Consider the following 27,202-nt stretch of genomic DNA (forward strand, 5'->3'; position numbering starts at 1 on the left):
TTTTAAATTAGGTTAATTGCATTTTTTTGTTTTTTAAAATTCTTTATCCCTCTATCAAATTTTATTTTTCTAGAGTTCTGAATGAAGTAGTGGTAAAAAATACAATCTTGTACTTTCAAGTGCTTATTAAAAATAATTAAAATAAATAGCAAAAATTTAATCTTTAAATTACTCACTGTATACTATATTTATTTGAAGTAAAAAAACTATGATAATTAAAAGTAAACAAAAAGTTAATTAATAACTTCAAATGAGATAGCTTTTTAGATTAGTATACATTTTGTATATAGCCACCATGTCCTAAATTTAAAGCATTACATGCTTGAGTTTAGATTTATTCGAGTCGTCTTCTTGCTTCTAAATATAAAATTTAGGAGGTAAATATTTTAATCTACTGATTTTTTATCATAAAAAAGTTTCATATATCCATCATTGTTTTGAATTATAATATAGGAAATTAAGTTTCTATAACAAGCATTGTATACATAGATGGTACCACTTTAATTAGTGTTAGTGATTCTCAAGGGTATAGTTACTTTTACGATATTTTTAATGGAGGTATTTATCTGACCACAACAACTGCTAATGCGCCTATCCTTGGATAAATTTTTTATCCAAATTTTATCAGAGCAACCTTAACTTAAAAAAAGCTTTCTATTGTAGATTTAATTTAGAAATAAGAGATTTTAGGAATACAGAATAAAGGTTTTTTTTATTTAGAAAGTAAGATAATCATTAAATTTGATATATAAATATAGGATAAAATACAATGTTTCTGTCATTAATTAGTGCTGATTTAAGTAGAACTAAATAAGAATAATTATAAAGAGGATCATAAAGTTCTTCTTCATTAATTATTATAAATAATAAAATTACATAGACAATACAAATAAAACCTTCTTCTCTAGATAATAATTTCTATCCTCCTTCAGATAATTATGACTATTTAAGTAATAAATTTCTTTAATTTAAAAATTAAATAGATTGATGATTAAATTTTAGTTTTCTCAAAAATTAATAAACTAAAAATAAGATTTCGTTTATTTATTTTACTATAGCTTAGCATTCAATAAAAATATTTTATTTAATTTTAAACTTAAATTTAAATTTATAGTTTAAGTACAAGGTCTTTCAGCATAATAACAAGGAATTTTTGGAGCACTTTCTTAGAATTCTATTAATTAATATTAAATTATTGAAGATTATTAAGTCAATCCCAATTAAAATTTCTCTCAGATCATACATGGAGGAAGGGCATCATTAATTATAGCTCTTAATTCTGGTTTTTACTCTAGCATATATTCTTATCTAATCAATTTATCCATATTGAATTAACAAAAGCCCTTAGATTATGTATCCCCAATAGTTTTACCTGCATCTGTAAACGCATTTTAATTAATGAATTCCACTAACTATCTTTTAATTTCATATGGAGCAGCTACTAATTTTTAGTAGGTTTAAGTATAATTATAAGCATTTGCATAAACATTAAAATAAGGTTAAGGTTAAGGATAAGGTTAAAAAGGAGGAGGAGTAGGTGGCGGTAGTATAGTAACTTAAGTTAGTTCTCCATTACCTTTGTATTAAAATAGTTTATGTGTTTATGATTTTGGAAAAGTCACAAATTTGGCAGGATCGAGCTATGGAGTTGATACATTATCTGTTTTAAGTACTCCAATAGTTTGTAAAGATATGGGTAAAATATATTTTAAATAGAAAATTAAATTATTAAATTTATATATTATAATCAATTTATGAGTATTAAATATAAAATTAATTAATTAAATTCTAAAATAGGTACAAACAATATACTGAGCATATAAAATATCTATATGGATAATAAAAATTATGTGATTTTCTCTTTAGAATCCTAATCTATAATTATTTTTGAAAATAATGATTTGATTAATTCAAAATTTTCAATTTCAATTGCTAATATGATTAATGTTTCTTAATAAAATAATGGTAGTATCTTGATTATGCTATTAATTCCTAATACATCTGTTTTAATAATTGGCACATCATAAGGATTAGTTGCATCTTATGATATTTAAGATCCTAACTTGATTTCCCAATCTACTTAACAGCAATCTTAAAATAAATAAATCTCACCTCTTTTTAGTAAAATTGGAATAGGTATAAAATAATTTTATTTTTTATTGTTAATTTAATTAAAATACTAATTTATTCGTATTAGGGCTGAATGGATAAACTATAGGAGATTTGTTGTTTGATAATGTTTCGTAAACTTTAATAGGTATATCCAAACAAGGCTAGTAAGGATAATAAAATAACCAAACATATTTTTTTTAGTATAATTTAACTAGTTAATAAAGAGTTTTAAATTTAACTCAAAATTATGGTTAATAAAATTAAACGACTGTAGAATAAACAGTTGTGTTTTCTACACCTCCTAGTTTTTTAACTTTAACCAGTGTTACAAATTAATATTATCTAAACCCAACCATCGGATAAAACTGTCCTTCACAAATCCCTACTCCTGCTCCAAATATTACATCTGTCAAAATCTTATCTTTAAATACTCAAACCAAAACATTTAATTTAGATGTACAAAAAGATAATTTAAACCCTTTACTTATTCCTGGAATGCTTTCTTATACTTCTGAATTGAATAATTAATATGCAGTAATACTTCTTGTGACGCAACCATTTAAATTTAGCTAATACTGTATTTCAAATTAAAAATTAAGCAGACTACTATTAATAGAAAATGAGTAATAATATTTTACTCCTTCAGTTCATAGTCATAAATAAAATAGAATTCTTTAATCTACTATATAAATAAGCTTAAATTTATACATAATAGACTCTAAAGGAGTATCCGTGTTTAAAACAAATAGCAATTTTTACTAGCTCTCTTCTATTATTAACGCACCTCTATAATTTGTAAAAGATTCAGTATAAAATATGTTTGTTGTATTTTAGAGCTCAATTATGATAATAAAACCTGCTCTCAATACTCCCTCTAGCATTCAAAATACGACTATAACTTTACAATAAATTTCTGCTTTAACTTAGGTAGCAGATATAGTTTAAATATAAAAAGTTACAATAATAAATCCATTAAATCAAATGTTTATTTAACTAAGTATGAGCGATGGTTCATTAATAACATTTTTAATTTCATATAGTTAGATTTGGTTTTAAAACAAAAATTTAGATCTTTAACTAGCATTATTATTCACTGTAAATAGCTCCTCAAACCCTACAGTTAAATCTCTTTTGACATACAATAATATTTACTATATGCAATCACAAAATATATTAGTAGTATAATATAATAATAATATAGATTACTTATAATACAATATGAATTCTCAATCTTTAAATTAGTTCCTTACTTTATACAATATTTCTGATAGTAATTCTAGATTTATTTCAACTTCTTCAGATAATTCACTTTACTAAATAATGTCAGATGGTTAAGTTATAAAGTAATTATTTTTCAATAAAATTAATTTTTATTTATTTATTAATTAAAAATAACAAAAAGGATATATGCTCCTTAATGCTACAATTAAAGCTGTTTTAATACAACCTGCTCAATAAAAACTATGCTTAACACCTTACCTGCAAATAATTTGTAAGATATTTTGCAAAATACCACATCAAATGTATTAATTAGACAAGAATAAATATACAACTAAGTGCTTTACTACTCAAATATTATTAATTATATATCAAACATAGAAATAAAAAGATATTTTTATTTTGGAAGTGGCAGTGTTTACAATATTAAATATATTCATTATGAATAAATAGCCTCCTAATAATACTTAATATAAAACAACATAACATTAAGACTCAATATTCACACTTTTAACATATCTTTACAATCTAACACTTCAGGATCTTACTAAAATTTACCTCCTACTACTATTTATGGTGATTCTCCAAATTTATTTGATAATTATTTTCAAGTTTCTTTTAAAAATATTTTATGGAAGGTAAATTTTGATAATTATTAAGATCCTACTAAACCACTATTCTAAATAGCAAATAATATATGTGTTTTTGAAAGATTTAGCGTTTTGACATACTCCACGTAAATATATTTACTATTTATTTTTAAGGTATTTAATAATTTTTATTTACTAAAATAGATTAAATACAAAAAATATTAATGACAATTTCATTTAATTCTTGATTTTATAAGGTTCTGCAGCCTATTTTAGAAATATAACTATCTAAAATAAGAATTACAATGGAGCTAATTATTATATACAGGTCCCTTCAACTGCTTTTAGTCTCACACTTGAAAACATAACTGTTTAAAATTGCAAATTTGAATCAACTGTTTTTGTTTCTGCCTCAAATTAATTAAGTTTAAATGCTACAAATATTTAATTTTAAAATAATTAGATCACTTTATCTCAAAATAATCCATAATTGAGTACTTTCATCAGTGCATAAAGTATTACTCTTTAAGGATTTTAATTTTAATAAAATGCAATTTAATCAGTAATGCTTTTTGGTAAATTTATTATTATGAATTAAAAAATATTTATATTGATAAATTTATATTAGGTAAAACTGACTAGTCTTAGTTTTTTGTTGCAAACATAAGCAATAGCTCAATTACATAAAACGCATTTTTTATTTATGAGTATAGTATTAATACCTTGATATTATAGGTTGAGTTTTTGCAAACCATTCTGAGTTCTACTTATGTTAATCTTACATAAATTACAATTCAATAAAATCAAGTATTTTAAAATAATTATGATTAATCTACTTTTAATTAATATCTTTAAGTCGTGAATAATAATCAAGGTCAAGGTTAAAAACCACCTTTCAATTAGATTAATGATACGAATACTTTTATTAGCACTGCTGTACAGCAACAATACTTTTTCTTTTAAACTAAATACATCTAATAAGTATTCATTCAAAATGCAAATATCTCAGATAATATCAATATAGGGTTTTATTAGAGTTCTTTCCTAAACTTGTTTTAAGCTGACACTTTAAGCTATAAAAATACCTGGTTAAATTAATCATAACCTAATTCTGCATGCATAAAAATTACAGAATACAATAATTTATAGTTTTCATTAACTAAATCTACATTAGAAAATTTATATATTTAAAATGATTATCTAATTTATCTAAAGACTTCTTAACTTCTATCATCAAATTAATAATAAGTTTCTCAGTTTACAATTGATGGACTGAGTATAAAGAACATTAAAGTAGCAACTCTTATAGAGTATAATTAGGCTTCAATTATATTTTTTAATAGTTTGTAAAATACTCAGATATCTCTGAATAATTTAAATGTAGCAAACATCTTGTTAAAAACACCTTTAAATGTTTTTAATGATATGGCTTCTACTTTGAGCTTGCTGGCTCCTTTTTCATAAGCATCATTAACTAATTCATAATTTCTGAATTTCTATACTTAGAGTAAAAAGGTAAAGCTAAATAATATTAGTTAAATTTATTGGAGATCCCTCATAATTAAAAATTTTGTTTTTTTCAATTGAAAAATTTTTTTCTTCAATCATTTCTTAAAAGGGGGTTACAAATTTTCATATTTATTGAGTAAAATATTTTTTAAAACAATTTAAAATTAATACAATATAATAGGAAGTACTATATATGAATGTTTAAAATTTAAAAATGGACACGAATCACTTTGAAAATAATTAATTTTAAACAAATGCTCCTTTACTAGGAACTAATGGAGGCTTTATGTTAATTTAGTCTTAAAATTTAAATATGACCAATAATTCTTTTTATAGAGGCACAAGCTACAATGGAGCAGCGATATCTCTCATTCCATCAACATCAAACTCTAATTTTACTTTTAAAAGTTGTTCATTTTCTAATATGATAAGTTAATAATATGGTGGAGCAGTTTACATAAATAATCCTCCTGCAAATACAACTTTTTCTTTCATCTAATGCTAATTCACATCATTATTAGCTAGTGAAGGAGGATCAATTTACTCTTATTATTTTATAGATAAAGGATTAAATAATAATAGCTCATAAATCCCTAATATCATTATATATTCCCTGACTATTAATTAAACATTTGCTAGCAATTAAGGTAGTTTTTTTTCATTCTACAATATGAATGTTAGCTTAAGTGACGTTTTATTAGATATAAATAACCCTTAAAAGCAAATTAATATTTAATAGTTAAGTTTATTCTAACAGTTAAGTTAATTTTAAAGTATTGGAAGCTTATTTTCAGTTATAAATTCAATCTTTACTTTAACTAATTCTTAATTGAATTAAATATTAACTAAATCAAACCAATAATAATCCTCTATCATTAATTTATAATAACAATCCTAAGGATATATGAAAAACGTTAACATTACGTAAGGAAGCTTTTCTAATGGAGGAGCTTTATTAGTTGATACATAGAGCTAAATCGAAATAGATTTTGTTAATATAAGCTAATTGAGGTAACTTCTTTTTAAATTGAGAGTATTTTTTTATTTTTTATCATAAATTTTTAATAGCTACTAACAATCAAATTCACTTAGATAAATTTAGCAGACTAACACATCTAGTGTTTAACTTACTTATAGTTAATATCAATAATAAACCCTAAGTACTTTTATAATACGAGGATCTTCTTAGTTTAAAATTTATTAATTAACTATGAACTAAAACTAATGTAGTAACTTATTTTGTGTTGGAGGTGCTCTATCTCTAATTTAATCTACTGGTTAAATGGATTAATCAAATTTTATAGACAACATTTCTACGAACAACGGAGGAGCAGTATCTATAATAAATGAAATTAGTTAAATCAATATTACTAGCTCACTATTTTAAAACAATACATCCAAATAAGAAGGAGGAGGTCTTTTTGTTTATCAGAATGTTGATCTAATTTAAACTAACTAGAAAATTCTAATATATAAATCGCGATTTTTAAATAATAATGCCACGCTAGGTGGTGGCATATACTTAAACTCATTTTCGCTAAGCAATAATATATAAGCAACTAACTGGATTTAAATTTCAAACTCAGTAATCATGAATAATTCTGCTAGTTTTCTAGGTGGAGGTATATAATATACAGGATTTGATCCACAAATATCTTCCTCAACAAGAATATCTTCGAACACAGCAGGTAAATATTGTTATTATTAAAATTTATTTTTAAAATAATTTATAATCAACTTATTTAAGGTTAAAAATATGGTAGCAACCTGTTTTCTAGACCTTTTAAGCTACGCTTTAATTAGAATTTAACATAGTAAAGCAATAAAAATAATATAAAATATTAAATAAAGTATGACTAGAATTTAGGAATAGAAAGGTTATAAATCAAATAGTAGGTGAGTGGTGGTTAACTTCCTGACTTAATTTTCGAATTAATTGATGAAAATAACTAGATAATTGATGGTTCATACTAATAAATTATAAATTCTTAAATTTATGCTTTAGTTCAGCCTTATGGTAATATCAATAATTAAAATGCATTCTAAATATCTAGCAGTTATTAAAAAATTATTTTTTCTGATTACTTCAATCTGACTGATTTAACTATTACAGGAGTTCCTAATTCATATATAAGCATTTAGTTATCATCGCCATTTATAAATAATCCAAATTATCCAGAAAATAATTACTATTACATAATTGATATTCATTTAAGAGAATGCATTAAAGGAGAAGTGTATAAAAAAGGCTAAGTCATTTATCATGATCAGATATTTTAAATATATCAATGCTCAGTATGCCCTAAAGGATAGTAATTAATTCAAATATTTGCAAAATTCATTTTACTTATTATTTTAAATTAAGGTATTCTCTAATTCACCCAGATATGAAAGAACCCATATTTGAGTGTCAAAAATGTGTTTAAAATAGTGATTGCTTAGGAGGAGATGTAATAAACGTTAATGAAGGGTTTTGGAGAGAGAATAATTAAACAGATTAAATATTAGATTGTATAAATAAGTAAAGCAATTGCTTAGGAGGTACTTAAAATTTTACATGTAATGTTGGTCATATAGGTCCTCTCTGTGAATCTTGTGATATATAAAATGGATACTCTCGTTAGGGTGATTTCTAATGCTCAAAGTGTGGAGATATTGTCAACAATACATTTAAAGTGTTAGGTTTGGTTGTTTTATATGTAAGATTTTAGTAAATTAGATTTATAATAAAAATTATTAAAACTCATATTAAATAGATTATATGCGCTAAGCTAAGTGTTGATGGAGTACTACAAAGGATTATGTTTATCATCAAAAGGAAAGATTAAATATAATAAGAAACTGGAACTAATCAATTGTTTATAAAAAAAACTATTAAGAGAGAAGAAGCAAATGCATCCATTTTGCTCAAACTCATTATCAATTACTTTTAAGTTATCATGGTTATAACAACTTTTTAGATTAATGTTCCAAATGTTTTTAATAGTTCAATAAATGTGATAGCAAATCCAACTATTCAAGTTTTATATTCTTTTGAGTGTTTTTTCCACTAAATTTCAGTTAAAACTGGAATAAATATTATATATATACAATTTGCTGCTTCAACGTGCTTACCTATTTGCTGTGCATTAGTTTTTATTATCACTGGTTTGATAAAATACAGAAAAAATTTATTTTTAAAAAGATTTTACATTTCTACTTCATTGATTTACTGCTTGATGTATTTCTAGCCAAGTCTTTATAAAGATGCTATTAGTATTTTAAGCTGTCGCCAGATAGGTATATTTGTTAAATCTAATTTCAAGTTTAAATTTTGTTTATTTTATGATTAGGAAACAATAGGTATATATAATATAATGTGTTGTACACATGCTATACGGATGAGCATATTTAATGGTCATTATCTTTGATATTGCCAATATTACTGATCATCACTCTCATAATACCAGGATTTATGATGTATAAAGTTTACAAATCAAAAGACTCCATACTTTAAAGGAAAAATTATATGTTTATAATTGGAGAATATGAAATGAATGATAAAAGAAAAGTTTGGTACTGGGAATTTATAAAAATGTATATGAAACTTATAATTATGTCTATTCTTATCATATATGAATACTCTATCCCAAACAAAGTAATTTATTTTTTAAGTTATTATTTTTCAAATTTAAATAAAAATCTATTTTTAAATTAATAGATCTTATTTACTCTTCTAGTAGTTGCTCTGTATGGATTTTTCTTGGTTAAAGTCCATCCTTATTCAGAATAGCTATATAATAAGATTGATATTTATTCAACTTTTGTGTTAACTGCTTCTATTTACTTAGCTTTCATTACTTATGAAAATAAAGATAATTATTATTGGTCACTTTGTTCAATAATTATTATAGGAATAATAAATACGGCCTTTTTAATTTGGTGTTTTAAAAAGCTAGCTTATGCTTATATTCCTATAGTTTAAAAGACATACTTCTAATTTAAGTTCCTTTGTTTCAAATTATCTCCATTTTAATGTTTTTATACTAAAAAAACAGCTAGAATTTATAAATTTCAAAGGGTAGTAACGTTAGTTTTAAACGAACTCAAAAAAAGAAATATAATAAATGCATGGACAGGAAAAATTAAAGTTCCTTTAGAGAATATCATAGATTTGATTGTTTAGGGTAGAGAGTAAATGAAAAATGGTTCAAAATTAAATATAAATAGTTCTATAAAAATTAGAAGCTAAAATTATGTTGTTTCTAATAATGAAATTAATTTATTTAGTAAAAATTAAATAAATAATGAAGATTAAATATAAAAACATGAAAAAGTAGATAAATAAATAAAATTCCCTAAAATACAGGTTATTTTTTTTTAATTTAATTTAGTTTTTTTTACTTATAATTTTAAATTATATTTAGGAATCTGTTAACCTTGAATTTCCTAGCGAAAATATTATAGCTTTTTAAAATTAAAATTATTCAACAAGCTAAATGGCTGCTTAATAAATTCCTTAAAGCTTTTTTTAAAATGAAAGTGCTAAAGCATATATAAATAGGTTAAAAAGCACTTCAATCATTTAAGATTTTGGCACAAATAGAAATCTTCTTCTCGAATTAGCACCTCTTTCAAGTCGTTTTGAAGATAATTTTGGAACTTATAAAAATTAATAATCACCACTTATGTCTACAATATCTAACATAAATGATAATTTAACAAACTTAAAATTGTTAAGTCATAAAGAAATTCTATCCCCTAAAGATTAAACCAATATTGATAGTATGTAGATATAGAAGGATGAAATTTTGGAACCTAATAAAAATCAGATTATATTAGAAACTCCGAAAGAGTCTGAAAATGATACAACAGATAGCTAAATACCAATAGAACATTTAAATAAAGCAAATGAAAATAATAATTTACACTTATAAAAACTGAGTAGAAGTTTGATATTCCAAGAAATATAGAGTGATATTTAGAAGAAAAGTAATGTTATTAATTAGAATATTATATAGAGCTAGATTAATGAAGATATAAAATATCATACTGAAAATGATGATAATTTAAAATCTAACAATAATTATTTGAGAATTTAAAATTATAATAAAAAAGTATAACACTTAAAGCAGAGTAGGAATATTGTAAATGAAGATAGTAAAATCAAAGAATAAAATAATAATCAAGTTTAAAACTAAAAATTGGAAGACAGTAAAAATTATCTAAATTTCTATTAAGAAAATTTGATCGTTTCTAATAAAAGTAACTATTATTGTAAGTCATAAAAAGAAAAGTAATAATTGAATAGTTGAATAATATAAAATAAAATTTTTAAGGAAATAAGTACTAATGCCTCATTAGCTAACAATAAGGTTAATTTTTTAATCAAAACCTTAATCATAAAGAAATATTATTTAATAGATTTTGGCAAGACGAACCAACTTTTGAATATAAAATCCACTTTTCACTCATTTTTAAAGCAAAACCATTAGAAGTTTCTGAAAAATGGAGGATGGAGATTGATATCAATATGGGTTTACATATATTATATAATTTGTCTCTGTTTTTGTTTTTTATTTGTTAAATTTATTATTTCTAAGAAACTTTTTATTCGCACAATTGATCAAAATAATAAGGTTTTTCATTTAACATTACAAAAATATATTCAGTAATTAAATATTAATTTAATATTTTACAATTGTTCTTTGATATTACTTAATAATAAAAAATAGATTTTCATTTTTGTGCAAAATTTATTATTTTTTAAACCAAAAATTTAATATTTAAAACATCAACAAATAAATTTATCTATAAAATTAAATGTTAAACAAATTAGTTAAAAAATATTTTCTAAAACATAAAATTAAAATTAATGTTGTGTAAATATTAATAAAAATATATTTCTTATTATTTAATTTTTAGCAAATTTAAAGATTTAATATTTATTCAGACTCTCTATAAAACCCAGTCTTTAAAAGTAACTTTGAATTCTTCTATTTCTGGCTCAAGCCATATTCCATGCCACATATTTTCCCTATAAACTACAGTTTTATCTTTAGATGGTGATTACTTTTAAAGTTATTCTGCTAAGCGAGGATCACAAAGTTTATCTTTACCTCCCATAAATAACAAAAATGGAACTTTAATTTTATCATATTATTTCTCAGCAATCATTTATGCTTCTGTTAAATGCTTAAGAGATCCTATAAATGTGTTTCCTTTGTAATAAAGATCATCTTGATTATGTAAATATTCATTTACAGTCATGTTACGATAAACTGGATAACCTTTTCTTGGTTCGATTTATTTTTCTGGTTTTATTGAACCAAATATTCTTAATTTTAATTTAAATTCCTTAGCGTATAGAGGATGGTCTTTAATAGCAGGAGCAAACAAAATCATTCCTTTTATTTTATTTTAGCATTCTTTATTGAGAGTGAGCTAGAAAGATGTCAATCCTCCAAGACTTAGTCCTGATACGAAAATTGGGTATTTACCTTAATTTTAATCAGAAATAAACTTAAAGTATTGAATTGCATCTTTCATATGAGAATCTAAGGGAGGTACATAGCCTCTTAGGCCCTAACTTTTTCCAAATCCTCTATAATCATATCCTACAACTTCAATACCATGCTAAGCAAGATATTCAGCTATATGCGCTGACTAACCAATATGAGAATTATACCCATGGAAAAATATACAAATAGCCTTTTTTTCAATATTTTCTCTTACAGGATACCTGTATGTGTTCAATTTATTTTTTTTCTACTCAGAAAATTAAACTGAGTAAAATTCAATATCATTTTCTATTGGGTATTTGCTATTTCCTAAAGGGTTTGGAAGTCTTTCAGTAGGTTCAAGTTTTAAAGTATCTTAATATTAATTTTCTTAATCTTATGTTAACTTTTCAGGAAATACTGTTCTCCAAATAGAAGGTTCACTTAATCCACAAAGAGATCCAAGTAATCTTAGCATTTACTTATAAATTGTTTCTTTCTTATTATTTATTTTAATATAAATTATTTATCATTTATAAATTTGAAATTCTAAACTATATTTAAAAAGAAAATTAAAGATTGTTTTGTTTTTTCTTTATGGTATAGTGAAACTTTTCTGTTAAATTCACTTGTTTTAATTTTCAAGACAGGATATAAATTAACTTATCTTAATTTTTTTTGTATAATCAAATGAATAGAAATAGATACAAATTCATTTGGCAATTATTCTTTCTTGAATCAAGAAGTTATTCTGATAAAAGACAATAAAATTTGATTGTCTATTGCATTTAAATAAAATTAACTTTATAATTTATTTAAATTTGATCATTTAAAAGTTAAAATATTTCATTAATTAAAATATATAATTTTTTTTATTTTTTGATGAGATTATTAGTAAAAAAAATATTTTATTTAATTTAATTTGTTCAATAATAGTTTTCTCTAAAAATAATTAATATCATTTTAATATAACAATAAATTATTAAAAATATTTCAAAAACCATATTTTTAAACAAACAATTAAAAAATTATTCATTTTATTTAAACTGAAATAAAATTTTTAAAAATATAAAATAAATTTTATTCATTTTTAATAATGTTTGCTTAATGAAATTTATGTCTTGAAAAAATTTAAAATTTCTAAATATAAATATAAGTGAATTATTTGTAAAATATAAAAAAAATAATTTATTATTTTTAATTATTTAAAATATTATTTTTTTTGAGTTTAATTAAAAAAAATATTAGAATACAAACCAAAATTTTTATAAGGTGTGCAAAATAATTAATTTGTTTTTTATTTACATTAGATAAATTAAATTCATGCATACTCAACCTTTTAATTACTGTATTCGCTTATGAAATCTGAATAACGCAAATTTAAATCTGTTCATTCAAGAACTATTTAATAACTTCTAAAAGCATTCATTTAGTTTTTTATTTTTTGATGTTCATATTAATATTATTATGTTTATTAATAGCATACATTTTATTCTTATTCATAGATGATTAATATATCTGGAATAAATTTTTATCCATTTATTTTGAACTAACAAATTAATTGTGACATTTCTTTATTCAAAAAAATTAATTATAAAATACTTTCTAAAAAGATATTGAATTTTTTAATTTTTTTATTACCAAGTATTTAAAACAATAACACTTAGAAAAATTATATTTTTAAAACATATATTAAAAATATATTAGTATCTTATGAGTGATTTAGAAAGATTTTAATTATAAAAGAATAAAATTGTATTTTTTTGATCCCTTTTAATTAATTGGTTTACTTTACTTTAAAATTTATTTCAAAGAAAATATAAATTACTTAATATTGAAATTTTTAGAGGTAAGAGTATAATCTAAAAATATGTAACCTAAGATTAATTAATATTTATATTAAAAAACATACATTTATTATAATTTTAAAATAATCACTCATTAAAACCAAATTGTAGCTTTAAATTAGAATCATTTCAAGCTAGTCAAAACATATATTAAGAAATATTTAAATGAGTTGACATTAATATTTTTACTTAATAAAACATGCTAAATCAATATGAAAGATTAATTTTATGAAAATCTTATGCTGACTATAAATAAAACATGAATTTTAATTAATTTTACATTTAATTATTAATTAAATAACTTTTTTTTATACTGTTTGTTTAGGGACTAATATTTAATTTACTTTTTTAATTAAAATTATAAGTTACTCAATATAAATTTATGTTTGATCACTTTTTAAGAAAATATAAAAGATTAATTTTATTACAATTAAATATGGATAACAAATCAAATATGAATTAATTTTGCTAAATAAATAATTAAATTTAAATGATTAATTAATAGAAGTTATTTTAAATTATGATTACTAATATTTTGATTTACATTTTAAAAAAAAACTGAGTAAATCTCCTTTTCTTTCTTTATTTTTAATTAGGATTTTTAATTTTTTATTGGATTGTATTTTAGTTTACACTATTTTGAGATTATGTTTTTTATGAATTGTTTATTGATCTTATATAAGCCAAGAATATGCAATCTAAATTTAATATATATTGACGAAATTAAATTAATATATATTATCTCATGAATATGAGTTGAAACTTATAACGCAAATAAAATTAATTTGTTACTGTAAACAAAATAGCAAAAATTTTCTTTTGCTACATTCAAAATAAGTAAATAAATAAATTTGTGATTTCCTTAAATTATTAAATAGTTTTTAATTTTTTTGGCAAGTAAAATAAAATTTTTATGTAAATTAAATTTTTTACTCAAGTATTTTGTGGTTAAAAACATATCTCTTTTGCTAAAGCAAAAATATGTGACAAGTTATTTAAAATAATTAAATATATCTTCTAAAATACAATTAGTGTAAATCGCCATAGCCAATTTTTTAGTGCTTCCACAGAATTAGAAAATATTGAAATACTTAGCTTGTTTTTAAAAATTTGTTACAATCTTTTTCGTAATCTAAAAAATATTTGTTTGAAATATAATCAAGTTTGTTTGTTTTATTTTTTCTCTTTCTTAAATTTTCTTTGAAATTTAGATCTATTATTTTTTAATCAATGTTACTTATTGTATTATTTTTCTTTTACTTAACAATCATTGTTCATTATTAATATTTTTCAAATAAGGAAAATATCAAATATACAATAAATTTTACAATATTCCCCTCCCAAAATTAATTATTCAGTTTATTTTTCTATCAATTAAATAAAGACTATGATGAAAGTGAGAAAGTTAAATTATGCGATAATCAAGTAATAAGATAATTTTGAGTTAAATTCATGAAGAGAATGTAGAATTTTATAAAAATACTATTTATTCTTATTTTAAAAATGAAGCTAAATACTTTTAACATACGTATAAAGTTTGTAAAGTAAATATTATTTTACATTTAAATAATATTTAAATTAATTAATTTAGTACTAACACATATTACATTGCTTATTTTATATTGTTTTTACTGTCCTAGATCTTTTATCAATTAAAAAGAATGTGTGTACTAAATTAAAGCTTCATTCGCATTATCCTGATATTAAAAATTCATTTCTTTTAGATTATCACCACAAACTTGGCTTAAATTAATTATTTTTAAAAGTTATTTCACTCTATTGCGTAAATCTTATAGAAAAATAAGCAGAGCTTATAAAAATGCTCTAAAATATTTTTTTATGAAAACTTTAAAATTTAATTTAAATTCTTCATATGAGATGTTATGGATATTTTTGGGTTCATCTTATAAAATGCTTCTTACTTAAATATATTTAATTTCTTGATCATTTTTGTATTTCGGATTTTAAATGATGTAATTAAAATGAAAATATATAAGTGTTTACTAAATGAACATAGCTATAATAGCAAAATTTTTTAGTTTCTTCATCTTAATTAAGATTTCTTAATAATATTCTTTCAAGAAGTAATAAATTTCAATACTAATTAGAAAACAATAATAAGTAAAAAAAAATACAAGCAAAATAAATATACATATGAGATAAATATTAAGATCAATATTAGTTCTCTACGCTATTCTAAAATTCTTTATTTTATAAATCAATTGCTTTCGATTAGACCTATAAGAGTCATCTGCATGCTTTTAAATCCAAAATATAGGAGGTAGCAATTATGATATTATTTGGAAAATCTACTTTTAATTCACAATCAATACTATGATTTATCATCCATAATTTTTAATCTTAATACAGGAAATCAAGCATCAGTAACAAGTATTGTATACATACAGGGTACAACTTTAGTTAGTGTAAGCGATTAATAGGGATATAGCTATATATATGATATTTTTGATGGTACCATTCATCAAACTTCAACCACTGCTAATCCTCCAATCTTGGGATAAATCTTTTATCCCAATTTATTACAAGCTACCTTGTCTCAACAAAGATTTTCTGTGGTTGATTTGCTTTAGAAGTAAGAGATAGTTGGGATATAAAGTCTAGGTTTTTTTTATTGAAAGATAAATAATAATTAATATTTTTATAAAATTATAGATCAAGGCATAAGTTATTTGTCACTGATAGTAGCAGATATCAGCAAAACTAAACAAGAATAATTATCAAGAGGTTCTCAAAAATAGTCTTCTCTAATAGTATTAAATAATAGAAAAACATAAACAATATAAATTAAACCTTCTTCGCTGGATAATAATTTTTATCCTTCTACTGATAACTTTGATTACTTAAGTAATAAATTAAAATAAATTTTATATTATGAAGTAAAATAAGAATAACTAAAATAATTTATATACTAAATAAATTTTAGAAGATAAACAATTCTTTTTTACTTATCTTCCTTATAAATATTTTAGTTTACTTTATTTTTTTAAATAAATAGTTCAAGTGAAAGGTCTTGGTAATGGTCAATAAGGAATTTTTGGTATGAATAATTAGAATTAAAATTAATATCAACTTATAGAAGATTTTGTAGTTAATCCAAATTCAAAATTTCCCACTATACCAGCAGGAGGTAGGAATTCATTGTTGATTGCTATTAACTCTGGTTAATTTAATAGTGTCTACTCCTACTTAATTAATTTATCAATATTGGATTAATAAAAGCCTGTTGATTTCATATCACCAATAATTCTACCAGCTACTGTAAATTCATTTAAAAAAATGAACTCAACTAATTATCTATTGATTTCTTATGGAGCTCCAACTAAATTTTAAGGAGGCGGTGGAGGTGGTGGTGGTGGTGGAGGAAATCAATTCACTTCCCCTTTACCATTGCAATAAAATAGTCTATGTGCTTATGATTTTGGAAATGCTCAGAATCTTTTGGGAACAAGCTATGGAGTTGATACTCTTTCTATTTTACTCAATCCAATAATTTGCATAAACATGGGTAATAAATTATAAATTAAAAAATTAAATATTTAGAAGAAAATATTTATTAGATTGCTATTTAATTTAACTATTGATCTATTTATTTAATAACTTAATAATTTCTACAATTTAAAAAATAGGAACAAATCAAATTATGGCAATATAAAGTGTATTTATGAATAATAAAAATTATGTAGTTTTCTCATTATTATCCTCATAAATCTTTATTTTTGAAAATACTGATTTAATCAACTCAAAATTTTCTATTTTAACAAGCAATTTAATTAATTTCCAATCTTAAATTAATGGTTTTATTTCAATAATGTTATAAATTCCAAATACATCAATTCTAATTATTGGTACAACTTAAGGATAAGTGGCTTCTCTTGATATTTCAAACCCTACCTTCATTTCTTTAACCACCTAACAGCAATCTTAAACCTTACAAATAACACCATTATTTAGTAAAATTGGGATAGGTATATTTTTTAATTTAGTTATATGATCATTTAAAATTTAATATAAAACTTAAATTAGGCTCAAATGGATTTAGTATTGGTGATATAATGCTTGATAGTTAAACCTAAACTGTTATAGGTATAACTAAAAATTCACTTGGATAAGGGATGTAATAATTTGGTCAATAATAGTTATTGTTTTAGTATAATTTAGCAAGTCAATAAAGAGTATTAAATTCTACACGCTCTTATTAGGGATAATAACCTGGTGGTGGTGGTGGCCCAGGTCCAGGTTAATAAGGATAAATTACTATAGAGCAAACAGTTGTATTTTCAACACCTAGCTTTTTAACTTTAACAAGTGTAACAAAACAATACTATCCAATTCCTAGCGGTTAAACAAAGTGTCCACAACAAACTCCTAATCCTGCTCCAACACTGACCCCTGTTAAAACTTTATCTTTAGCTACTCAAACTTAGTTAATTCCTTTAGATGTTTAAACAGATAATTTAAACCCTTTGCTCATTCCTGGAATGCTTTCGTATACTTCTGAGTTAAATGATAAATATGTAGTATTACTTCTTGTTACTTAACCATTTTAATTTAGCTAATACTGCATTTAAAACCAAAAATTTAATAGACTACTATAAACAGAAAATGAATAATAATATTTTAGTTCAGAGAGCAATATTAATTAACAAAACAGAATTTTATAATCGTCTTAAATTAGCTTAAATATATACATAATTAACTCTTTAGGAGTATCTGTTTGTAAAACAAGTAGCAATTTTTACTAATTATCATCTATTAGCTAAGCACCATTTTAATTTATTAAAGATTCTGTATAAAATATGTTTATAGTATTTTAGAACTCCATAATGATAATCAAACCCTCTGTTAACACACCTTCAAGTTTCCAAACTACAACCATTACTTTATAAAATATTTCTACTCTAGCTTCACTAGCAGATGTAGTTTAAATTTTAAAAATTACAATCCTAAACCCAATAAATCAGATATTTATTTAACTAATTATGAGTGATGGCTCATATATAACAGTGATAATTTCATACAATTAATAATGGGTTTAAAACTAGAATTAAGATCTATAACTTACATTAATAAATACTATAAATAATACCTCAAATCCACAAATAAAATCACTTCTGACATTCAATACTATTTACTATATGTAATCATAAAATATACTCGCTGTATAATATAATACTAATACAGATTTGATATAGTATAATATGACAACTAATTCTCTAAATCTGTAACTCACATTATACAACATTTCTGATAGTAACACAAGATTTTTTTCAATTACTTCTGATAACTCCCTCTATCAACTCATGCTAGATGGAGAAATAAAGAGGTATATTAATAAATTTATTTTTCTTTGTTATTATTTATAAATTTATTTATTTCACATTTAAAAAGGATATACGCTCCTTAATGCTACAATTAAAGTTGCATCAATATATAGTGTTCAATTAAGACTTTGCTTAACACATAAGCTTCGAATAGCTTACAAGATATTTTACAAAAAACAACATCAAATATATTACTTAGATAAGAATAAATATATAATCAAGTATTAGATTACTAAAATTTTATCACTAAAGTTGCGAACATTTAAATAAAAAGATATTTTTATTTTGGTAGTGATAGTGTTTACAATATTTAATATATCCATTATAAGTAAATTGTCTCATAACAATATTTGACATAAAACAACATATCAATGAGGTTAAGCTTTCACACATTTAATACTTCTTTACCAACTAATACCTCTGGAGGTTATTAGAATTTGCCTCCACTTAAAATTTATGGTGATTCTCCATTTTCATTTGATAATTACATTTAAGTATCGTTTCGCAATATATTATGGAATGTGAATATAGATAATTATATTGACTAAACTTAGCCACTAATTTAAATATAAAATAATATATCGTTCTTTGAAAGATTCAACATTTTGACCTATTCAATGTAAATAATATTTTTATTTTCTTTTATTATTTAAATAATTTTATTTATTTATTTAAAATAAAGCAAAAATCCAAATAGTATTTTAGATAACTTTAACTAATTCTAAATTTAATCTGGCTCCTCAGCTACTTTTAGAAATATGACTATTCAAAATAAGAATTACTAAAGTGCAAACTATTTTATACAAGTTCCTTCAACTATTTTTAATCTCACTCTTGAAAATATTATTGTTCAAAATTGTAAATTTGAATCAACTGTCTTTGTTTCTGCTTCAAATTAACTTTTCCTAAATGCTACAAATATTTAATTTAACAATAATATAATAACTTTATCTCAAAGTAATCAACTATTAAGTACTTTCATGAGTGCACAAAGTATAGCTCTTTAAGGATTTTAGTTTTAGCAAAATTCTGTTTAATAAATCACATTATTTGGTAAATTTATTTCTAAACTTAAAAAAATAATTGAATATTAAAATAAATTTAATAAAACATAAAAAATAAATCTAGGTAAGACATACTAATCTCAATATTTTGTTGCAAATATTTCAAATATTCTGATAGCTCAAAATGCTTTTTTTATTAGCGACTAAAGCTTTAACATTTTAATTTTAAATGTTCAATTTTTATAAGCTATTGAGAGTTAGACTTATGCCAACTTTACAAGAATTATTATATCATAAAACCGTATTTTTAGTCAAGCATATAATCCATCAATTTTTAATTAATACTTAACAGAAATAAATAATAATCAAAATTAGTAACTTCCTGATAATTAAATAAATGATATGAATACATTTATAAGTCCTAAAGCTTAGTCATAGTACTTTTTCTTTTGCACATAATACATTCAATCAATTTATGTTCAAAATGTTAATATAACTGATAATAAGAATATAGGTTTTTACTAGAGCTCTTACCTTAACTTATTTTAAGCTGACTTACTAAATTATAAAAATATTTAATTAAATCAATCTGAAACTAATTCTGCATGCATTAAAATTACAGAGTTTAATACTTTATCCTTTTAATTGACTAATTCCTTATTAGAAAATTTAAGTATTTAAAATGATTATCTGATTTATATCAAAACATCTTAATTTAATTCTTTAGATTAATAATAAATTTCTACTTTTAAAATTGATGGATTGATTATAAAGAATATAAAAATATCTACATCTAGTGAATACAACTAAGCGTCTATACTTTTTTTAAATAGTTTATTATAAAATAAAGTATTCATTAATAATTTAAACGTAGCAAATGTCTTGATTTAAACTCCCTTATAGGTATTTTATGACATGGCCTCTACTTTGACCTTACTCATGCCTTTTTCATCAGCATAATTAACAAATTCAAATTTCCTCAATTTCTACACATAGAGTATTAAGGTAAAAACTTAAAGTTATTAAATTAAAAAATAAACATACTGTAATTCTTCTTATATTTTCATTCATCTTTCCCCAGACTATGCTTCCTTAGTTAACAATAAACCTCGATAAATCGAAAATTTTTTGAATTTGCGGGTTGCGAGTTAACGAGGTTTTACGGTATTTAAATGAGTGAGAATAGTGGAGAATTTACAGTGATTTTTCTAAAAATTGTTATATTATAAAATTAACATATTTTTTTTAATAGGAAGTACTATACTTGAATGTTTAAGATTTAATTATGGAGAATAATAATTTTGAAAATAATTAATTTTAAACAAATGCTCCTTTACTAGGGACAAATGGAGGCTTTATATTAGTTTAGTCTAAAACTTTAAACATGACAAAAAATTCATTTTATAGAGGATCAAGTCTTAATGGTGCAGCAGTTACTATAACTCCTACTTCTTCAAATCCACAATTTAATTTTACAAACTGTATATTTTCAAATTTGATTAGCTTTTAATATGGTGGAGCAGTTTATATAAATAATCCTCCTGCAAATACAATTGCAAATTTCTTTTAATGCCAATTTACTTCATTGATAGCTAATGAAGGAGGTTCAATCTATTCTTATTTTACAATAAGAAAAGCTTTAAATAATAATAAACCAGAAATGCCTAACATTATTATCACTTCCCCAAGAATAAATTAAACATTTGCTAGTAGCTAAGGCAGCTTCATTTCGTTTTACAACATGAATGTGAGTTTAAATGATGTGATAATAGACATAAATAACCCTTTGAAACAAATTAATTTACAATAAAATATTTTATTTTAGTAGATTAGGTAATATTAAACAGTAGGAAGTGTATTTTCAGTTTAAAATTCAAATTTTACAATTACCAATTCTTAATTGAATTAAATTTTTTGCAAATAAAACTAATAACAATCTTCAGTCATAAACCTACAATAAAAATCTACTGGAAATTTGCAAAACGTTAAAATCATTTAAGGTAGTTTTTCAAATGGAGGAGCTTTGTTGGTTGACACATAAAGCTAAATTCTAATGAACTTAGTGGAGATACAAAAAATGAAGTAATTAATTAATTTTAAATATTTTGTAAATATTAATTATTTGAATTTTTTTTAAATAGCTACTAATTGGTAAGCTCACTTAGATAAATTGAATAAGTTAGCGACTCAAATTTGTAGCTCACATAAAACTAGTATTAAACATAAGCTGTAAGTGCATTCATAATAAGAAGTTTTTCATAGTTTTAAATATCTTAACTGACTATGAACCTAAATTAGTGCTCTAACTTATTTTGTGTTGGAAGTGCTCTGTCTATAGTATAATCAAGTGGATAAATAGACAAATCAATATTTACTAATAATACTTCTTCAAATAAAGGAGGTGCTGTTTCTTTGATAAATGAAAGTGGTTAAGTTAAAATCATGAATTCTCTATTTTAATATAATTCAGCTAATTAAGAAGGAGGAGGCTTATTTATTTATTAAAATGTAGACCTAATTTAACCAAATTAAAAAATTATAATATTTGGCTCATAATTCCTATAAAACAGTGCATTCTAAGGAGGTGGTATATATTTAAATTCCTTTTCATAAAACAGTAAACTAAATTCTGCTGACTGGATTTAAATTTCAGACTCAAAAATTATGAATAATACAGCTAATTTTTTAGGAGGAGGTATATAATACACTGGGTTTGATCCTGAAATAACTTCTTCCACAGTAATATCTTTAAATACAGCAGGTAATTTTAAATTTATTGATTGATAGGTACTTTGACAAGCTTATGATATTATTTTAAAAAAAGGTAAAAAATATGGAGGAAATTTATTTTCTAGACCTTTTAAATTGCAATTTAATTAAAAATTAACTTAATAAAGCAATCAAAATTAAATATAATATGGTGTACAATATGATCCAATTTTACAATTGGAGAGACTACAAATAGGTATTCAAGTCAGTGGTGACTAACTTCCTGATTTAATTTTTGAACTTGTAGATGAAAATAATTAAGTAATAGATGGTTCATATGAATCAGTTATAGGATCTTAAATATATGCATAAGTATAACCTTATGGTAAATTAGATGATAAAAACGCTTTCTAAATCTCTAGTAGTATTCAAAAAATTACCTTTACTGATTACTTTAACTTAACTGATATATCTATTACTGGAGTTCCAAACTCATCTATCAGCATACAATTATCATCACCGTTTATAAATAATCCAAACTACCCTGAAAATAGTTATTTCTATATTATTGACATACATCTAAGAGATTGCATACAAGGAGAAGTGTACAAAAAAGGATAAGTAATTTATAATGGTCATTCTTACAATATTTTTGGATGCTCAAAATGCCCTGAAGGATAGTAATAACAATTTATTCAATTTATTTTTTAATTTATTTTTTCAACACAAAGGTATTCTCTTTCTTATCCAAATTTGAATCAACCTATTTTTGAATGTTAAAAATGTATCTCAAATACAAATTGTCTTGGTGGTAATGTAATCAGTTTGAAAGAGGGATTTTGGAGGGAGAACGACTAAACAGATGAAATATTGTAATGTATCAATAAATAAAATAACTGTCTAGGAGGTCCTTAGAATTTTACTTGTAATACTGGCCATATAGGTCCTCTCTGTGAATCTTGTGATATATCGAACGGATACTCTCGTTAAGGTAATTTCTAGTGCTCAAAATGCGGAGATATTGTCAATAATACTTTTAAAGTTTTAGGATTGGTTGTTTTATACGTAAATTATTATTAAAATTCTATTAAATAAATTAAACTAAAATTCATTTTAATTAGATCGTTTGTGCAAAGATGAGTGTTGATGGAGTACTCTAAAGAATTATGTTTATTATCAAAAGAAAAGAGTAACTCAAGCAAGAAGCATAAAAATAAGGAGCTAGTAGTTAATTTATTAAAAACTCGATTAAAAGAGAGGAAGTTAATGCATCTATTTTGCTCAAACTCATAATTAGCTATTTTTAGATCATAATGGTTGTTACAACATTTTAGATTAGCTTTCCTAGTGTTTTTAACAGTCCTATAGATGTAATTGCAAATCCAACAGTCTAAGTATTATATTCTTTTGAATGCTTTTTCCATGAAATCTCACTTAGCACAGGAGTAAATATAATTTATGTGTAATTTATTGCTTCTGTGTGTTTACCAATACTATGCGTACTAGTTTTCATTATAACTGGTTTGATAAAATATAGAGGCAACAGCTTTTTAAAAAGGTTTTACATCTCCACATCTTTGATTTATTGCTTGATGTACTTTTAGCCTAGTTTGTATAAAGATGCTGTAAGTATTTTAAGTTGTCGTTCGATAGGTATATTATATTATATTTTATTATATTTTAGAAATTTTTGATAATTTAATTTTTTTATTTATTCATAATAAAATAAAGGAGATCATAGATATATTTAATATAATGTATTATACACATGTTATACAGATGAACATATTTTATGGTCTTTGTCATTGATACTACCGATTCTACTGATTATTTCTGTAATAATACCAGGATTTATGATGTACAAAGTTTATAAATCAAAAGACTCCATATTGAAAAGGAAAAACTACATGTTTATTATTGGAGAATATGATATGAGTGAAAAAAGAAAAATTTGGTATTGGGAATTTCTCAAAATGTATATGAAACTATTAATTATGTCTATTCTTATAATCTATGAATATTCTATCCCAAACAAAGTAATTTATTTTTTAAGTTATTCTTATTAAAAAAATGTATTTATAAACTAACAGATCTTGTTAATTCTGCTTATTGTAGTTTTATACGGATTTTTTTTGGTTAAAGTCCATCCTTATTCGGAATAGCTGTACAATAAGATAGATATTTATTCAACTTTCGTGCTTACAACTTCTATTTACCTAGCATTCATTGCATATGAGAACAAAACTAATTATGCTTGGTTGCTTTCATCTGTAATTGGTATAGCTACAATTAACACTGTCTTTTTAATTTGGTGCTTTAAGAAGCTAGCTTATGCTTATTTCCCAATGGTTAAAAAAACTTACTTCGAGTTTAAGTTTTTATGCTTTAAATTCTCTCCATTTAAATGTTTTTATACTAAAAAAACAGCAACAATTTATAAATTTTAAAAATTAGTCAAATTAGTTTAAAATGAACTTAAAAAAAGAAATATTATCAACGCATGGACAGGAAAAATTAAGGTTCCATTAGAAAATATTATTGATTTAATAATTTAGGGTAGAGAGTAAATGAAAAATGGATCTAAATTAGATTTAAATACATCAATGAAAAATCGAAGCTAAGCAAAAATTGTTTCTTTGAAAAAAATAAATTTATAGAGTGAAAATTAGATAAATGAAAAAAATAACGTCTAAAAGCCTCTCTAACTGGAAAAATAGCTCAAATCAGATAATGAAATTGTAATTAATAAATTTTGTTTAATATTTTAATTTATAATTATAATAAATAAACAGGAATCTATAAACTTTGAGTTTCCTAGCGAAAATCTTATACATTACTAAAATTAAAATCCTTCCATAATTTAATTGGTAGCGCAGTAAATTCCTTAAAGCTTTTTGTAGAATGAAAGTGTCAGAGCCAAAATAAATAAACTAAAAAGTACTTCCATAATATAAGATATGGGTACAAATAGAAATCTTCTAGAAATTGTACCCATTTCAAGTAGGTTTGACGAGAATTTCGGTACATAAAAACTTATTTAATCCCCTTTGACAGCTAGATCTAATGAAAATGATTAGTTAGCAAGTCTTAAAAAAATAATTTAATTTGAAAGTTTCACACCAAAGAATCAGTTTCATACTACTGATAGATAAATATAAGAAGATTAAATGTCCTCACCTATTCAAAACTAAATTATATCAGAAATTTAAAATGACTCCGAGAATGATGTAGCATCTGTTCAAATTCCAATTGAACATCTTAATAACACAGATCCAAATAATTAATAGAATATTTAAAAATTAAATAGAAATATCTTACAAAAAGATTAAGGAGGTGAAAAATAAGATAAAGGAGATATTGAAAATTAGATAATAATAAATAATTAAAAAATGGAAGATAGCTCTAAAAGTGAAAATTATCTAAGACTTAAAGATGAAAATAGCAAAATTGCTTAAGAATTTAATGGTACATAGAATTCAAACAAAGAGTTAAATCTCTAAAAGCTTAGCAGAAATATTTTGAATATAGAAACAGATAGTTAAGAATAAAAAAGCAATGAAATTCAAAATTAAAAAATAGAACAAAGTGAACATTAATTAAATTTTGAATAGGAAAATCTTATAATTATGAATAGTAGTAGGTATGATATTTAAGAGAATAAAGAAAAAATATCTCCTCAATTATTCAGTAAATGATAATTAATGTGTTAATTATGTGTGGTTTGAATATATTTATTTTTTTACCATTACCTTAATCAATTTTTTTAAAAATTTTTTGAATTACACAAATTCATTCTTCTTAATTCTGAATAAAAATAGCTATTAAAAATAATTTTTCATATTTTTACCTATTAATTTCCTAAAGTTATAATTAATAATTAATATAATTTTTCTAAAAAAATTTTAATTTTATATAATCCTTCTGTTTTATTAATACATTTATTTGATTATTTTATTATCCAAAATATATTTAATCATAAACAAGTAAGGAAAAAAAATATACACTATAAAAAATATGATCTATAAATAAAAGATCATCTCTGTTTAATAAATATCAAAAAATATAAAAACATATTTAATTTTAAAAAACAAGCATGAATCTATTAACTTTGAATTTACTGAAAATAATATATCATACTAAAATTAAAATCACTCCATAAATTAATTGGCAGCCAATTCATTCTTTAATTCTTGTTGTAGAATAAAAGAATTATATCTAATTTAAATAAAATAAAAGCTTTTCCAATATAATCATATTTGGATAAAAATACAAATCTTATAGGGATTTCTATTTCAAGTAAACATGAAAATTATGATAATTAAAAAAATAGCTAACCTCATTCAAATGAAGTATCTTATGGAAATAATTAGCTTTAATATTTTTAAAATATAA

General features: G+C 22.7%; 3 protein-coding genes across 3 annotated transcripts; 2 read left to right on the plus strand and 1 right to left on the minus strand. All coding sequences in view use genetic code 6, as the record gives it.

Annotated features, from left to right (window-relative positions):
- Window positions 1–295: 295 nt before the first annotated feature.
- TTHERM_000654079 (transmembrane protein, putative) lies at window positions 296–10,723 on the plus strand (the record flags this gene model as incomplete). Its single annotated transcript, XM_012797189.1, has 17 exons — window positions 296–377; window positions 454–705; window positions 759–950; window positions 1,115–1,696; window positions 1,798–2,136; window positions 2,198–3,455; window positions 3,515–4,066; window positions 4,125–4,495; window positions 4,549–5,435; window positions 5,611–6,440; window positions 6,498–7,117; window positions 7,177–7,741; window positions 7,795–8,128; window positions 8,186–8,708; window positions 8,762–9,066; window positions 9,130–9,777; window positions 9,836–10,723. The coding sequence occupies 17 exons, from the start codon at window positions 296–298 to the stop codon at window positions 10,721–10,723; spliced, it is 9,228 nt and encodes a 3,075-aa protein (XP_012652643.1).
- A 634-nt stretch (window positions 10,724–11,357) lies between these two features.
- Window positions 11,358–12,386, minus strand: TTHERM_00654080 (alpha/beta fold hydrolase; the record flags this gene model as incomplete). The annotated part of the gene is made up of 1 exon (XM_001013960.2): window positions 11,358–12,386. The coding sequence occupies one exon, from the start codon at window positions 12,384–12,386 to the stop codon at window positions 11,358–11,360; it is 1,029 nt and encodes a 342-aa protein (XP_001013960.2).
- Window positions 12,387–15,909: 3,523 nt separating this feature from the next.
- TTHERM_000654049 (transmembrane protein, putative) lies at window positions 15,910–26,505 on the plus strand (the record flags this gene model as incomplete). The annotated part of the gene is made up of 17 exons (XM_012797190.1): window positions 15,910–16,036; window positions 16,126–16,371; window positions 16,429–16,620; window positions 16,772–17,281; window positions 17,403–17,741; window positions 17,800–19,099; window positions 19,165–19,716; window positions 19,780–20,150; window positions 20,226–21,106; window positions 21,354–22,183; window positions 22,243–22,862; window positions 22,926–23,490; window positions 23,542–23,875; window positions 23,932–24,463; window positions 24,542–24,846; window positions 24,901–25,548; window positions 25,603–26,505. 17 exons carry the CDS (start codon window positions 15,910–15,912, stop codon window positions 26,503–26,505), a joined length of 9,255 nt encoding a protein of 3,084 aa, XP_012652644.1.
- Between the last annotated feature and the right edge of the window lie 697 nt (window positions 26,506–27,202).

The sequence above is a fragment of the Tetrahymena thermophila genome, assembly GCF_000189635.1.
Source record: "Tetrahymena thermophila SB210 genomic scaffold scf_8254667, whole genome shotgun sequence".
Taxonomy (NCBI): Eukaryota; Ciliophora; class Oligohymenophorea; order Hymenostomatida; family Tetrahymenidae; genus Tetrahymena; species Tetrahymena thermophila.